The 16,884-nt window shown below is 19.9% G+C and overlaps 2 protein-coding genes across 2 annotated transcripts; one reads left to right on the top strand and one right to left on the bottom strand.

Annotated features, from left to right (window-relative positions):
- Window positions 1-1,960: 1,960 nt before the first annotated feature.
- Window positions 1,961-13,711, top strand: ARK3 (serine/threonine protein kinase, putative; the record flags this gene model as incomplete). The annotated part of the gene is made up of 1 exon (XM_028675187.1): window positions 1,961-13,711. The coding sequence occupies one exon, from the start codon at window positions 1,961-1,963 to the stop codon at window positions 13,709-13,711; it is 11,751 nt and encodes a 3,916-aa protein (XP_028526744.1).
- Window positions 13,712-14,960: 1,249 nt separating this feature from the next.
- Window positions 14,961-16,451, bottom strand: PGAL8A_00163300 (protein kinase 5, putative; the record flags this gene model as incomplete). Its single annotated transcript, XM_028675188.1, has 5 exons — window positions 14,961-15,080; window positions 15,196-15,499; window positions 15,685-15,844; window positions 15,985-16,128; window positions 16,313-16,451. The coding sequence occupies 5 exons, from the start codon at window positions 16,449-16,451 to the stop codon at window positions 14,961-14,963; spliced, it is 867 nt and encodes a 288-aa protein (XP_028526745.1).
- Between the last annotated feature and the right edge of the window lie 433 nt (window positions 16,452-16,884).

Below are 16,884 nucleotides of genomic sequence, written 5' to 3' on the forward strand. Positions count from 1 at the left end.
AAATTTATGTTAATTTATATATTTATGTTGTTTATATTACTATGCATATAAAACAAAAGATTATTTACTCATTTATTTTTTTGTTTTTTATTTCTTTTATTAAATATTCTATTTTATTATTTATGGGGAATTTTATAAAAATATCTTTATATTACATTTTTTTTTTTTAATATTACTTTTAAATTTTTTATAATTCACTTTTATTTCTGCTTTATTTAAAAATAGACAGTCGTTTATTACCATAAACTGTTTATTTTTATTGCTTACAAAAAAAAATATATGTTTTATCAAGCAATTAAAAGCAATTTTTATTAATAATTTTAAAGAAAATCACATATATTTATATATAAAATGTTTAAATTAAATTTCTTATCTGTTTACATTGTTTTATATTTGAAAAGAAAAAATACGTAGGAATAAATAGATATCCGTGAAGAGAGCTTAATTACCAAAAATTAGACAAATTGTTATTTAAATCTTCATATATACGCTTTTATATAACCACATGTTTTGTAGAATTAAATTTTAGCTAAAAGGAAATTTATTAATTAAGGATACACCATTAAATTCATTTGTAAAATATAAACTTATGAAATATACAACAAATAAATTTATGGCAAAAAATATATTACTTGGTAATATAATAAGCACTAAAATGTGCACAGTCATGCACATTATTGCATACCATTTAAAAAAGAAAAAATAAAGAATTAAGTAATATATATATATATATATATATATTATCAAAGATTAAAATAATAAAATATTAATGCATTTTCTCATTTTGATTTTTAAATATTTCACCGTTATTTAACATTATCGTTATATTATAAATTTAAAAACTTTTATTAACACATTTTTTTTTTTTTTTTTAAAGCTATTTATAATTATGCACACAAGGAAATTTATAGTTTTAAAAAAAAAAAAAAAAGGCTTAAAATTCAATGTATATATGAAAAAATTTAAGTATGATATTTGCAAAAAAAAAAAAAATAAAATATAATAAACAAATAAATTTTCATTTTTAATAGTTTCTTATAAAAATTCTACAATATACAAAAAAAAAAATTATTTTTATTTATTTTATTTTTTAAAAGGTTTCTATTTGTAGAGCACTGAAATATTTTTTATAAACATAATTTTGGAATTTTAATATATAAAATAAAATACCATAAATAGGATACTTTTTTTTAAGAAATAATAATAAGAAAAAATAGTAAAATTCTGTAATATTTTTTTTTATTTTTGAATGATTATATTATTAGAATGAAACTGTTGTATCAAAAAAAATAACAAAACAAAATTATAATAAAAAAATTTTAGATCTACAATTGCTTAATTAATTTTTTTTTTTTAAAAAGAAAACTTTACATTTTTATTTGTCATTCATTTTTTAAATTAATATATATATGAGAATTCATAAAAAAAAAAATACATATATGTATGTATATATATATATATCTATTTTTTATCATGAATATTTCTAAATGAATTTAATGTAAATATTGTATTCTTATTTTTACAAATTTTCATATATCATCCTCTATTCATTTCATAAAATTAATTTATATGTATTTAATTCTATTTTTTTGTTGTCTTTACTGTGAATTATAAATTACTTGTGTTTGTCTATTTATTATGTCAAAATTAATTAGTTAATTTAATTTTATTATATATATATATATATATATATATATATATATATATATATATATATGTATTTTGTTTTTACAATTTATATTAAAATTTTTACTCTGTAGAATGTATATGTTTTTTAATGATATATATTAAGATTAGTTTTTAAAATAAATAAAATTATATCTTTTTTTTATTTAATTTCAATTATGTAATAACTTTATTGTAGAGAATAATTCAAAAAAAAATACCTTATTTTTAATTAAATAATGCATTTACAAAAGAACATTAAAACAACAACAACGCAACCATAAATTATAGAAATATGCAAGGTATAAATATGCAAGAATATTATCTAGATAAGATTCAAAAAAATATAAGTCAAATAAAAAAATCACAGAACATTTGTTTATATCAAAGCATACATGAAGATGATTTTAACGTGAATAATAATTATATCTTAAATCGTTTTAAAGAATATAATAATGTATCAAATACAAAAAATACTTATGTTCTAGATGAAAACAATAGCAAACCAATATCTCATGAAAGAAATTTAAGTATGGAAAGGATATTAAATGGACAATATATAAATAATAACAATTTTAGTGATGAAGTAATCAATAATTATAATGAGTATTATAATCCATATAACAATAAGATTAATAATAATGAATATGCTAATCCATTATATTTATCAAATAATAGTGTTCCTAACAAAGATGTCAATGAAAATATGTTAAAACATGAAAGTTTTAAGTATTGTAAAAATAAGTTAATTATGGATAATAGTGTAAATAATTCAAATAATACTGTAACAGAAAAAATTAATAATTTCACTGAAATAGAAGGAAATCAATGCTTTAATAATTCTCTCCTTAATAACGCTAAATTAATAAACTATAAAACAAATAAATCAATAAATAAAAGTTACATAAAATCAGATGAAATTTATAATCGAAAAAACATAAATATTACTAACTCTATTCCTACCAATAAAAGTATTTTTACAAATTATCCTGATAAAAAAGATGAAATGAATAATAATATAACTTTATTAAGTCACATTAACAATGGTAATAATAATCTCTTTCAAAATAAAATAACATGCTATGAAAATAAGAACACGAAAAAAAAAAGTGATATATATGAGTATTTTACTAATCAAAATTACATTCATAACAATTTAGATAAAATCAATATAAAAAATATAGATAAAAATTGTAAAGATTATGTTAATTTAAACTATTCTAAAAGTCATATAAGCCAAGATATATTTCATGAAATACATAGTAAAAATTTTGAAGTAAATTCTTTAGGAAATTACAATATAAAAATAAACGAAAATAAAAATAGTCTAAACAATATACCTTCATGTGAAGGAAATGATATTGTGATAAAAAGTGAGAATGTATATGATACTGAAAAAACTACAAAAAATATTAGTATTCAAGATAATAATATTGACTTCAGCTTACAAAGATGTAGTAGTGAAAACACACAAAAATCAGGAATAAATAATGTAAATAGTTATCATGAATCAGTAAATAATTTAAAAAACGATTGTATGGAACCAAGTCAAGTACTACGTTCAATCCAAATAAAAGATCAGATTGATGATTCAAGAGATGATTCATTAAGAAAAAATAAGTTATATCCTATATTTTACAATAATTATAAAAATTGTGAAATTAATGTAGATCATTTAATAAGTAATAATCTTAAAAATTCAAAAAATATTAATTCTTTAAATAAATTACACTCATCGATGATTTCCTCATATTGTCCTCATTTATCAAATTTTGAAAAAGTAAACTCACATTATTCTACTATGTTTTTAAAAGAAGAGGATAATAATAGATATAAAAAAGAAAATTTTATAACAAGCATTAACTCACATGAAGAAAAAAGATATATTACAGATTTAAATTTTTCAAAATGTAATATAGAAGATATGATGGAAACTAGTAATAATTTTCAAAAAAGTCATCAAAATGAAAAAATAGTAAAAAGTAATTTATCATTCCAAAAAGAAACTCATGAATGTATTACCAGTAAGACAAATAAAGGAGAAAATTCAAATATATATGCTCCTTTTGCAAAAGATAAAATAAGAAGTTCTACATTAGTAAATATTAATAATAAAAGTGATGATTATAATAATGAGAAAAATGGCAATAATGACTTAGTTATAACTAACAACATAAACGATAAAAAAAAGAGTATAAACAATTTAGAAAAGAATAATTTTCAGAAAGAAAAGGAAAATGAAAATAAGGAATTTTGTATCTTTAAGAAATATGATACGAGTGTAGGCAACAATAATCCAAATACAAAAAACACTGAGGTAATTGATTTGGATTTTTTGCAAGATGAAATATTGAAAGAAGAATTATATAAAGAAAAATATGAAGAAGGAAAACAAGATGATAAACCTTTTAATAATTTTAAGTATATAGAAACAAATGAACATATTTTAGAAAAAAGAGATGAAAAAGAAAATAATATAATAGAGAATAAAGAAGAAAATACTATAAAAAATCAAAAAATAATTGATAGCAAACAAAACAGAAAAGATAATGAGAGTAAATGGAGTAAATGTGATATTGAAAATATAAGAAATGAAGCAAATAATAAAACAGAACAAATTCTTGAAGAAAAAATAAAAAATATAGAAGAAAAAGATATTAATGCACTAAATATAGATATACAAATAGAAAAGTTAAATGAATTTAAAGAAAAAGAAAAAAGTGAACTAATTATATATGATCAATTAAAAGAAGAAAATGTAAAAGAACAAGAAAAATCAAAAAAAGAGTATACAAAGAAAAAAATTCTTAATGAAATAGAGGAAAAATCATTAGAAAGAAGTAATAAAGTTCAAGAAGTGGATATTAGTAATTATAATACAAATGAAATGGAAAGTGATTCTTTATACATAATAAATGATAATATAAGTATAGATGAAAAAAATGAGCTAGAAAAAGAACTGGAATTATATTTTAAAAAAGAAGGATTTTTAACCCTATCTAACTCTATTAAAATTTCTGAAAAGGATGGAAATGACTTGTGTTATATTGATCAATCAAAAAAAAATTTTTTTAATTTCTTGAATGTAACGAAATCAATGAATTCAGAATATTCTGAAAAGGAATATGAAGTTTCTTCCAGTTCTATAGACATATTTGAAGATGATAGATTCTTGAGTAATTCTCATGAAAATACTACAAATAAATGTAAAAAGAATACTTTCTGTACACATGAATACATTGATGAAACTAAAAAAAAGAAAAATAGAGAAAAAAAAATAAGTGATATAGAAAATAAATTGAATGTTTTAGATACTTCAAATATGAAAAATACTATAAATATGAACTGCAAAACCGTAAGAGATGAATATAAGGATGAAAATAATAATATAACAAAAAAAAATAAAAGTATAGATTTTTTTTTTTCTAAAAATAAAAATTTTTTATTCATTGATTTACTAAAAAATAAATTCATTAAAAAAGATAATTATTTAGAAGATAAACTGGAAGAAAAATATAATATTTTAATGCATCCTGATAATGAAAAGGAAAAAAATTTGATTGATAAAATTATTTATTGCCTAGATCCATCCTATATAAATAATACGTTAGATGAAAAAATAAAATGGAAACAAAAATTAAAATATATGCAAGAAAAATTTCTTGAATCTATTCTTTGTGTATCCTACCCAAATCACTTATGGAATGAAACAAACTTTGAAGCATATCTTCAATCTTTAAATTTTAATTCTTTGTTAGATGATACATTCATAAAATATGAGGGAGATTTAAATATTAATTTATTTCAGAAAGAAGAAGAAATTTTTTCTGATGCAGGAAATATTGGAGAAGGAGGGTTTGGAATTGTTACAAAAATGAGATTTTTAACAGGTACCAAATATTATGCAATAAAAAAAATATCAAAAGATCATATAATAAAATCTCAAGCAGCAGGACAAGCTTATTTGGAGGCTAAATATCACTCAGTATTAAGTCATGTAAATATAATAAAAATGTATGGATGTATGCAAGACGATCAATATATTTATCATATATTGGAATTTTGTTCAAAGGGTAGTATTTATTCTATATCTAAAAATTTTAAAAAAAGAATAATTCCTGATGAATTAGCATACAAATATTTTTGTCATGTTGTTAATGGATTATACTACTTGAATCAAATGGGTATATTTCATCGAGATATAAAAATGGAAAATGTTTTAGTAGACCATAAAGACAATGCAAAATTATCTGATTTCGGTTTGTCTGCTATGATATTAGGTACAAAAAGCCATTCATCTCTATGTGGAACCCTTGTTTATTTCTCTCCGGAAATCACAAGTGGGAATGGATATGATTGGAGATCTGATATATGGTCTCTTGGAGTTTTATTATATGAAATGTTAGTGGGAGATGTTCCTTTTGATGGTACAAAAACACAAATTGTGGAATCTATTTTTTCTTGCGATTTAAAGTTCCCAGATTTTGTTAATCCTCTAGCTATAAATTTAATAAAAAAAGCTTTAGTAGTGGACGTAAATAAAAGAATAAAATTATGCGAGTTATCGTCTGATCCTTGGATGCAAGAAATGTGGAAAATGGCTTTTCAAAAAGATTTAAAAAAAAATAGAGATATAAGAACTAGCATAAATGAAAAAAGTATAGATTTTAATTATATAAGTACCTTGATACAAGAAGAATGTTTTATAAAAAGCAGTCTTAATGCCTCTTTAAATTATAACATGAATAAAAATCTAAATGAAACAGAAATAAATTCTATTGGTATTGCAAATGAGAATATTGATTCTATAATTTTAGAAACTCAAAAAAAATTAGCAGATTATTTAGATCTAGAAGATTTTTTTATGAATGAGGAAAATATTCATAGCTCTGATTCGATTAGTGAGTGTCATTCAGATAGTTTCATCTATCATTTGAGTGACCCTCCAACAGACGTAAAAAATGAGATGTTAGTAGATAAATCATTTATGAAAAATAAAATGAATCATGAAAAAAAGGATAATGAAAATATTTCAAAAGATAATTATAATAATCAAGAATCCTTATCTCAAGATTTAGATGAGATAAAAAAAGATACTTTAAGAATGAATGAAAATAATGACTCAGTAAATAATGAAAATACTATGATTGAAGATATATATTTAATAAATAGTGAAAATAAAGATTTTATAAATAATGAAAATATGATTAACGAAAAATCAGAATATAACGAAGTCTATTCTGATGATTTAAGAGAAGATACACCTTCTGAAGAAAAAGAAATTAACATACAAAATGAAAAATTTCATTTTCCTATTAAAAATATTAGTGAATCACTACAAATAAATAATGAAAATGTTATTTCTATAAGTAATAATAGCAGTAACACGTTTATCATCAATAATAATGATAGTATGAAATTAAAGGAATTAAATAGCGCGAACGTTGATTCAAATATAATTGAAGAAAAGACAAAAAGTAGTTCTATAAATAATAAATTAGATGTAAATACCAATATAAATGAGGATATATGTATTTCCGTTGAATTAAATAATCAAAAAAAAAAAGTGGAACCAACGGAATATGATATGAAAGAAGCATTGGATCTCCAAAATGTTTCTAATATGAGCAGTTTGGGAAATATTTCTAATGGTAAAATAGGATCAGTATTTCTGGAAAAATTCGATGAAAATCCAGTTGAAAACAAAAATTTAGACTATTACAATGATGAGATTGATCCATTTAAAAATACTTCAACGTCATATTTATCATCACTATCTGAACCTTTAGATAATAAGGAAAAATCGTTATGTGAAATTTTAGAAATGGAAACTAAAAATAATAGCATTACAATGAATAAATCAAAAAATATGGATTCTAATATTAAAATAATAAATGATTGTATTAAAAATGCCCCTATAATGAGTAATGAAAATAATGATATTTATTCAGATTGTACAAATATGAAATGTGAAGAAGAGAATGATAATAATAAAAACATTAATGTTTCTTCAACAGATGTAAATTGTAAATCAAGTCTTAAAAATGAAAAATTTAGTGAAATTGATGAATCTTATATTCCAATTAATGTTCTTAAAAAAAAAATAGGAAAAATAATAAATGAAAGTAATTTTACGGAAATAAATTTAGAATTAAGAGATTCATTTTTACTTGATAAATCAGAAAATATTGAAAAACTAAGTAAGAATGGGTGGGAAGAAAAAAGTAATGAAAAACAGAGTAGTAATGAAACATTAAAAAAAAAAACGTTTCCTTTAAAAGTATCCAATTATATCAAAGAAATAAATAATGAAAGTAATAAAGTTAATAATTTTGATGATAACAGACTTATATATGAAAACATAAAAGAGAATTGTGAAAATGAAAAAAATTTTAATGAACTAAAAGGTAAAGCTAAAGTAAAGTCTACATGTATTTTAGAAAAACTACAAAATGAAAAGGAAAAAAATAGTCATGTAGAAAATATAGATTTCTCGATTACAAAAAAGGTAAAAGAGATTTTAGAAAAAAATGCAAATGAAAAATATCATAAAAAAGAATTATTTAGAGAAGATAAAAATTGTATAAGAAGTACATTGAATGAAAGTAAATCAATAATAGAAGATAAATATAATATCAAAAAGGAAATTTCTTCAAATATAAAAAAAAAAAATGATGTCATCACAACAAAGGAAAATAGTTTGTATGATAAATATATAGATAAAATTAATGAATTGTATCAAAATATAAAAAATAAAAAATTGATTAATGATAATGAAAATATAAAAAATGAAACAAGTGAAAATGATAAAATTTTAAATAGGAATGATAATATTGATTTTGGTAGTAATAAAAAACGGGATAAAAAAAATGAACTAATATCAAGTAGTTTTAAAGATAGATTTGACAATATAAGTAACAAAGATGATAATACTAGTAAGTATGTAAAATATAATGATATGATTAATAAAGATAGTGTAAAATGTACCAATAATAATTACTTTGAATATGATAGGAATTATGATATAAATCATAACGACAATAATGAGGATATTAATAATCATTATACTAATATAATAAATAGAATTTTATCTCATCAGAGTAGCTTTAAAAATACAAAATTAAACGATTTTTGTTATACTAAAAAAGGAGATAATAAAAATGAGTTGTGTAAGAACAAGGAAATATTATCAAATAATGATATTCTAAAAACTGAGAATAAATTATTCAATAATTTAAAAGATGAAGAATTTTTGGATAATAAATTGGTTAATTTTAAAAAAAAGATATTAAATGATTATAATTCTAATGCATACATAGAAAAAAAAGAAAAAACATTTTTAGAATTAAAACAAAAAATTTTATATGATAATAATTTAAATATAAAATCAAGAATTACACCAGATTTTTTTGCTCCTAATGTGAGAAATTTTCACTCTAGTAATAGTGAAAATGGCGATTTTATTTGTGAAAAAAATAAGGATAAATATTTCCATACGAATGAAAATTCATTAAGCTCATCTAACTCGGATTATTCAAATGATAAACATTTTTATAAAAAATATAAGCACAATAAAATTAATTTAGATAATAACAATATTTTAAATCACAATGAAGAAAATTACAGAAATATAGAAAGTCACAATAAATATAAAAATAAGTTAGATTATGATAGATATCAAAAGATAAATAATTGTAGCAATAAACAAATGAAAGATAAAGAAAATAACGTAGATCCGTTTGATGTATTATGTTTTGATAATAAAGTAACTTTTATGGCTTCACAAAGTGAAAATGAGAGTGGTAATATTTCTAAAGTTATTGAAATCAATAAAACAAACATTCAAAGGAATAATCTAGATTCAAGAAATAATATATATCAGGGGATATCTAATTTAGAATTAATTTCAAGAATACACAAAAATAAATTAATTAGTACTTTGGATGATAAAAAAAAAAAAAAAAAAGCAAATATTTTAGATGAAAAAGGAAATAAACAAACTAATGGGATAAATATGAGCCAAAAAAGTAATAACAAAATTTCATTGAAAAACACATTTAATCTAGAGATAAACACAAAAAACAATGAAGTAGAAAAAAATAAATTATATAAAAATGGAGAAAATGTAGTGATAAAAAATAAACAAAATGATAAAAATGGCATTGAAGATGATTCCATTGTTATAACTAAAAGAGATGCATCAATGAAAACTACTTTATCTAAGAGAAATAATGTTTTAGAAAAGGAATCAAATATAAAAAAAAATAAAATAAAAAGTTTTTCGGATTTACTTAATAAAAATAAAGAAAATATGAAATGTGATGAACTCATAAATAATAATATAACAAAAGATATTTCAAAAAATATAGAAAAAGACAAAATGAATTTAATTAATGATGAAATGATTCTTAATATGGAACAGAAAAATGAAATATGTAATATTAAAAATGGAGATGCAAAGGTAAAAAATTCGAAATACAAATTTAATGAAATATTCTTAGATAAAAATTTAGTTTCAATTGATAGTGAATGTAACACATTACTTCATAAAGGCAAAACGGTAAGCATTGACATGGAAAAAAGTAAAAAGATATGTGATAATAAAATAAAAAAAAATAAAAGTGTTCCATTAAGAAATATGGAAAGCTTAGTAAAAGGAAAAAATATACTTCGTGAAAAATTGAATAGCAAAATTGACGAAAGATATAATTATCCTTTGAATAAAAAAAAAGATGATAATAATAATACAAAAGAAAGTTCTTTTACAGAAAAAAATTTAAAAGAAAAAATGCCTAATATTATAAAAAAACAAAATAAATTTTGTAATAATAAATATGATAATTCTTTAGTTCATGAAAACTCTCATATTTCAACAGTTAATACGAAAGATAAAACAATTAAAAGAAATGTTCCTTCAAAAGATATAATTAAAAATAATATTAATTTTGTACAAAAAAATAAAAAAATTATACTTGAGACAGATTTGAAGAATTCAAAAGTAAAACAATATTTAAAAAACAAAATAGAAAAAATAAAAAATAAAAATAATATTGTATTAAATACTGTAGAAAATGAAAAATGTGAAAGTAAATACATAGATGAAGACTTAAATAATAATGAATCTGATTCTATATATTGTGAAAATAAGGAAATTTATGAAAAAATAAATATAGATACTGATATAATTAAAGAAAAAAGATCTGTAAGTGAATTTTCATTTAGCTCAAATTCTAGAATGTTTAACAACCAAAAAAAAAATAGTGAACAAAACGTAAGCACAATATCAAATGAAATTCAAAAATGTGAAAATGACATGGTTTCAGTAACACAAAAAAAAAATAAGCAAACAAAAACATTATCTAGAAGTAAAAGTGAATCCATTAAATTTTTTAATTATTCATCAACAGAAAGCGATATATCATTGTCCTTTAATTCGGTAGAGAAAAATGAAAATTGTAAACTAAATAAATTTCAAATAAGTGAACAGAAAGAAAAAAAGAAGGAGAAAAATGAATTAGAAGAATTTAAAAATAAAAAGGAAGACATTAAAGAAGAGGAAGTGAAGATAAGAAATAAAAATATAAGAAAAAATATTTGTGATACTAAAATTAAAAATAGCAAAAGTAATATAATTCATACATATAATTCTTTACATAGAAAAATAAATTTTTCTAATATTAAAAGCAAGATTAACACAAATATTAGTAAAAAATCAAAGGAGGGAGAAGAGGATGTAATTAATGACAAGGAGGAGCATACTAAATTGAATAAAAATAGTGAAAGTAATAGAAGAGCAAAGAGTGCAAAAGTTTCTTTTAAATCAAATAATGTCTTAAATAACTTAAATTTAAATGAAAGTAATTCCATTACATTGAAAGAAAAAATGAAAAAAAAGAATAATTTAATTAATAATTACGACTCAAAAAAAAAAGATATGATTCTATGTAAAAGACTGAATTCTCTACCAGTAACTCGAAGGTCAGATAATGAAAAAAATTATAAAACCAAAACATTTAGGAAAAATTTTTTTGAAAAAAATGAATCTATTAAGAAAATGAAAACATCATTTTTTAAAACTAATGCTGAAACAAAATATGAGGAAGAACTTCAAAATAAATTGTTAAGCTTAAATAAGAAAAAAATTTATGATAGCATGAAAAATTATGATAAAAATAATATTAATACCAACCATAATGATTGTGTTACATACGACATCAATAAGAATAATGTTATATATGTTTCTAATAGAAATCATAATTATAATAATAATAAAACTGACAGAAACAATTTAAGTGATAATTATAACAATTGTAATTATTATGAAAATGATACATGTAATAAGAAAATTGGCTTTAATAATGATAAATATAATACCATTTTGTGTAATAATATAAAATGTGCAATGAAAAATTGTCAAAAAGACAAAATGAATCTAGAAATTGTGAATCTTGATGAAAAAGAAAAATTTAATTATAACAAAGAAAAGTCCAATTTTATCCTAAATGAAAATAATAAATTAATTTATGAAGATAATTACTTTAATGACAATGAAGGTACATTAATTAAAAATTATTATTTAGATAATTCTATTTCTGATAATGTGAATAAAATTAATATTAACAATATGATTAATTATAACAATAAGATATGTTATGTCAAAAAAAATAATAGTAATATTAATAATAATAGCTATATACCTTTTAATATAGCCAATAACAATAATGGTAATAAATACGTAAATAAAATTGACAAATCGTATCATATGAACACAAAAAAAAAAGGAGATACTCGCATATCTAATGTTAGTAATAAAAATGAAGCATATATTAATGAAGGATGTAAAATGGATAATATTTATTTCAATAATTTAGATGAAAATTTTCCAAATATAATTAGAAAGGAAAATAATAATGTAGTTAGAAGTCATACATGTAGCAAAATAATGAATATTCGACAAATAACTTCAACAGGATCTGAATCTGCTTTTATAAATACTCCCACTAACACAATATATACATACGAAAAAAGAGATGATTTTCCTAATTTTAGCTGTAATCTACAGAATAATGAAATTCATGAGAATAATAAAAATAATAAGAACATAAAGAATGAACAAAATAAATATGAATTACAAATGGAAAAGTATTTGAATACTAACACTAATGAATATAATACTAATAAATATATATTATCTTATTCAGTACAAGATTGTTTAAATAAAAATTCTACTTCACATAAAAATGACGAAAAAACTGAAAATATAAAAACACATTATGATGATTATATAAGAAATGCAAATAAAATAAACAACTGCAATGTAAAAGATATAAAAGGAAAGAAAAATGAAGCAAATACTAATACAGAATTATCTACAATATTCAAATTTGCAAAAAACAAATTATTGAAGTTGAGCAGTTTAAAAAAAGGTCCATTAAACCCTAATTGTATACATTTCAATGTAAATTCGCAAGTAATAAATAATAAAAACAATAATTTTCCAAAAAGCGATTGTGATAGTAACATAAAAAATACTACATATATTTATTATGATAAAGTAGAAAAAGAAAATAGTAAAACTTCTATAGGAAATCTCGAAAAAAATAATTGTAATCATAATAATTATAATGTGGATATGTTAAATAATGGTCTAGTTGTTAAATCAAATAATTGTTATAATGCTAAATGTATAAAAATAAAGGATGAATTAAGTACTCTAAATAATATAAATTCTTCTCATAAGACATTAGAATGTAATTTATATAATAATTCTGAAAAAAAACAATTTAACAATAGAAACGCTTTTGACGAAAAAGAATACTTGTTTTATCCACAAAAAAATAAAGAGGTTCATATTCTCAGCACAAATACCAATAAAATAATTTGTGAAAATCATACAAAAGATGGTTATGAGAAAACCAATTTAATAAATCATAATGGGGGAAAAATGCATAGTTATTACAATAGAGAAAAAAAAAATGTAAGAATTGCTATAAATAAATATGGAAAAAAATTTTTTGTTAATTCTTCAATACATATCACAAAATAAACGTACTTTTTTAAACTAACAGGAAAATTATATTATTACATTAATGTTCATATATTTTTAGGGAGCATCTTTGATTTTTAAAAATATGAAATTTGACATATAAAAAAATTATTTAACTATATATAAATATATATATGTATATATATATATATATATAATAAAACTCTAGATTTTAATGTTTTAAGTATTATTTTATATATTAACTTTTTTTTATGTTCAAAATAAAAAAAAAAAAAAAAAAATGAGACTATAAATAAAATATTTGTTAACTATTTAATATATTTGAAATTATTGTTACAGACAATTTGATATTGAAAAATATGTATTTTAATTATAAAAAGAAATACATATTATAATAATTTATTATGAAAGTGAAAAAAATAAAAATATTTCAAAATTTATGCATCATCTTGACACAATATTTTTTCTAAATATTTATTGTTAAACGTTGATATATATTAAATTTTATGAATTTAAAAGGATAGAAAACGAAAAAAAAAAATCCATAATTTATTTAAATGAAATTATTTAATTTAAAAAAATTATATTAAATATTTCTTTTTTTTTTTTTTTTTTTTTTTTTTTTTTTGTCTATTTGTTAATTTTTTTTTTTTTTAACACTTGATGTATTTTTTAATGATGAATTGCAAATAATAGATTTACTGGAATAAAAAATAGAAGATATTCAAAATTTATATAAAATCCTATGTATATACTATCATAATAGAAATCTTTTTTTAATATTCAATTCGCATTCTATATTCTTTTTTTATTTAAAATATTTAACTATTTTATTCTTTAATATATTTTTCATATTTTTAGTTTTAAAGAATATAAAAATGACATAAAAATATTAGATTTAGATAAAAAATTAGTACAAGGTTCTTTTTTTTTTGTTATAAATTGATTCATAATTTTATAATAAACTATGTATGCGGATGAAGTTTTCTTAATTATGGGATATAACTTATAGAAATGTAATATTAGGAAATTTACATTAACATTTAAAAATATTATTAATAATAAAATTAAGGAATATGTGACTTATAGGCTTTGATATCTAGTAAATTCAATTTAAACATAAACATGTTCATATATATGTTTCTTAAGTAAGAAATGAGTAAATGTAAATATTATGCAAAAATGTATGCAGCAATAAGCAAAAGCTTATCTTTATTTAATTATTTTATTCAGCAAGAATTATTGACTTCATGGCGTAAAAATAAAAAGAGAATCATTAAAAATATTTTTAATTATTTTCCTTAAAGTATGCATGCTCTAAAGCTTGTTTTGCAGTAATTCTTTGATTTGGATCAAGTTTTAACATTTTTGAAAGTAAATCAATTCCAGACTCATCTAATCCTTTTAACTAAAAAAATAATAAATATAGAATTATTTAAAACATAAATAAAAAATGAAAAAAATATGGAATTATATACAATAGAGTAAAATATTATGAGAACACAAAAAATATATTTGGTTACAAAAGATTCCCATGGTAATGGCTCATAAACTGTAAAATTTGGATCATATTTAGGCAATTCAGTAACACTGGGCCAATTTTGGGAGTTTGGTGTTCCTAAAATTTTGAATATCCTCATTAACTGATCTGTTTCAGATACACCTGGAAATAATGGTCTACCATTTACCATTTCAGCAAATATACATCCAACACTCCATATATCTATTGTAGTTGAATACTTTTTAGATCCCATTAAAACATCTGGAGCCCTATACCACAATGTTACTACTTCATGTGTATATTTTCTTACAGGTATACCAAAAGCTCTATATATGCAATTAGATATAAATTTTTATATATATTTCACTAATTTATTCTATTAATTTTTTTTATCGATAATTTATATAGAATTAATTATTTCACTTGTTTTTACTTATAATAAAACTAACGTACAACAAATATATAAAGAAAAAAAAATTAATAATAAGAAATGAAATGGTATAAATATTACCTAGCTAATCCAAAATCTGCAATTTTTAATTCTCCTTCTCTATTTATTAATAAATTTTGAGGTTTTAAATCACGATGTAAAACTCTATGTTCATGGCAATATGCTATACCATTTAGAAGTTGAAGTAAAAAAGATTTAGCTGTTACTGATTCTAGACCACCTATAAATAACATTTTGAAGGGATAAAAAAATTTTCAGTTGAATATATATTTTTTTTTTAACTGCATATTATAGTAAATTAAAAAAAATAAGAGAGTAAGAAAAAAAAAATTCATAGTTTCACTTTTTATCAATTCTTACCATCACAAACATCTAAGAGTTTTTTAAGGTCCTGATCAAGATGTTCAAAAACTAATATTAATCTTTTTTTTGTGTGTATGACATCATACAACTTAACTATATTTGAATGTTTTAATTCTTTTAAAATGCTAATTTCTCTTATAGCTAAATATGTAGTAATAAATAATTTTGACCACATATATGTAGTAAAGAAAAAATAAAAGGTTATAAGCTTATAGGTATTTACAATACTCAGAGATATATTTATTATGTATAATGCATATATATATGTTATATTCAATGATTTTTAAATTAGCACTATTTTTCAATGATCATCTTTTTTATTAACCTGTTGAAGGAATTCCTTCATCTTCTTTTTCTAATCTTATTTTTTTCAATGCAAATGTTTCTCCATAATTATTTTGTGCTTTGTAAACCACACCATATGTACCTTCTCCAATTTTTTCTAAACCATGATATTTTTCCATTTTTAAATGATAAGTAAAAATCACAAATATTGTGCTTTTACTTTGTAAAATATTCTATTTACCTTATCATTACAATTAATGAAAAATAAAAATTATATGTTTAAAAGGAAAAAAGAAAACTAAAAAAAAATAATTACTACATAAAATTTCATATATATATATATAAGCGAATAAAATAAAAGTAGTGAAAAATACTCTTACATTCTTTTATTTCTTTTATACTGTTTTTTTTTTTTTTTTTTTTTTTTTTTTTGTGAAAACGCACTTTTCAGATCATTAAGAAATATGAAATTTATTTACACACAATATAAAATAAGCTAAAATTTAAGTATTTTTTTTTTTTTTAATGCATCTCTTTTTTGATGCGAAATGAAAAAATATAAAATTTATTTTTTTTAAAAATTTTTTTTACTAGCTAAAATTAAAAATATAA

The sequence above is a fragment of the Plasmodium gallinaceum genome (assembly GCF_900005855.1).
Source record: "Plasmodium gallinaceum strain 8A genome assembly, contig: PGAL8A_v1_65, whole genome shotgun sequence".
In the NCBI taxonomy this organism is placed as follows: domain Eukaryota; phylum Apicomplexa; class Aconoidasida; order Haemosporida; family Plasmodiidae; genus Plasmodium; species Plasmodium gallinaceum.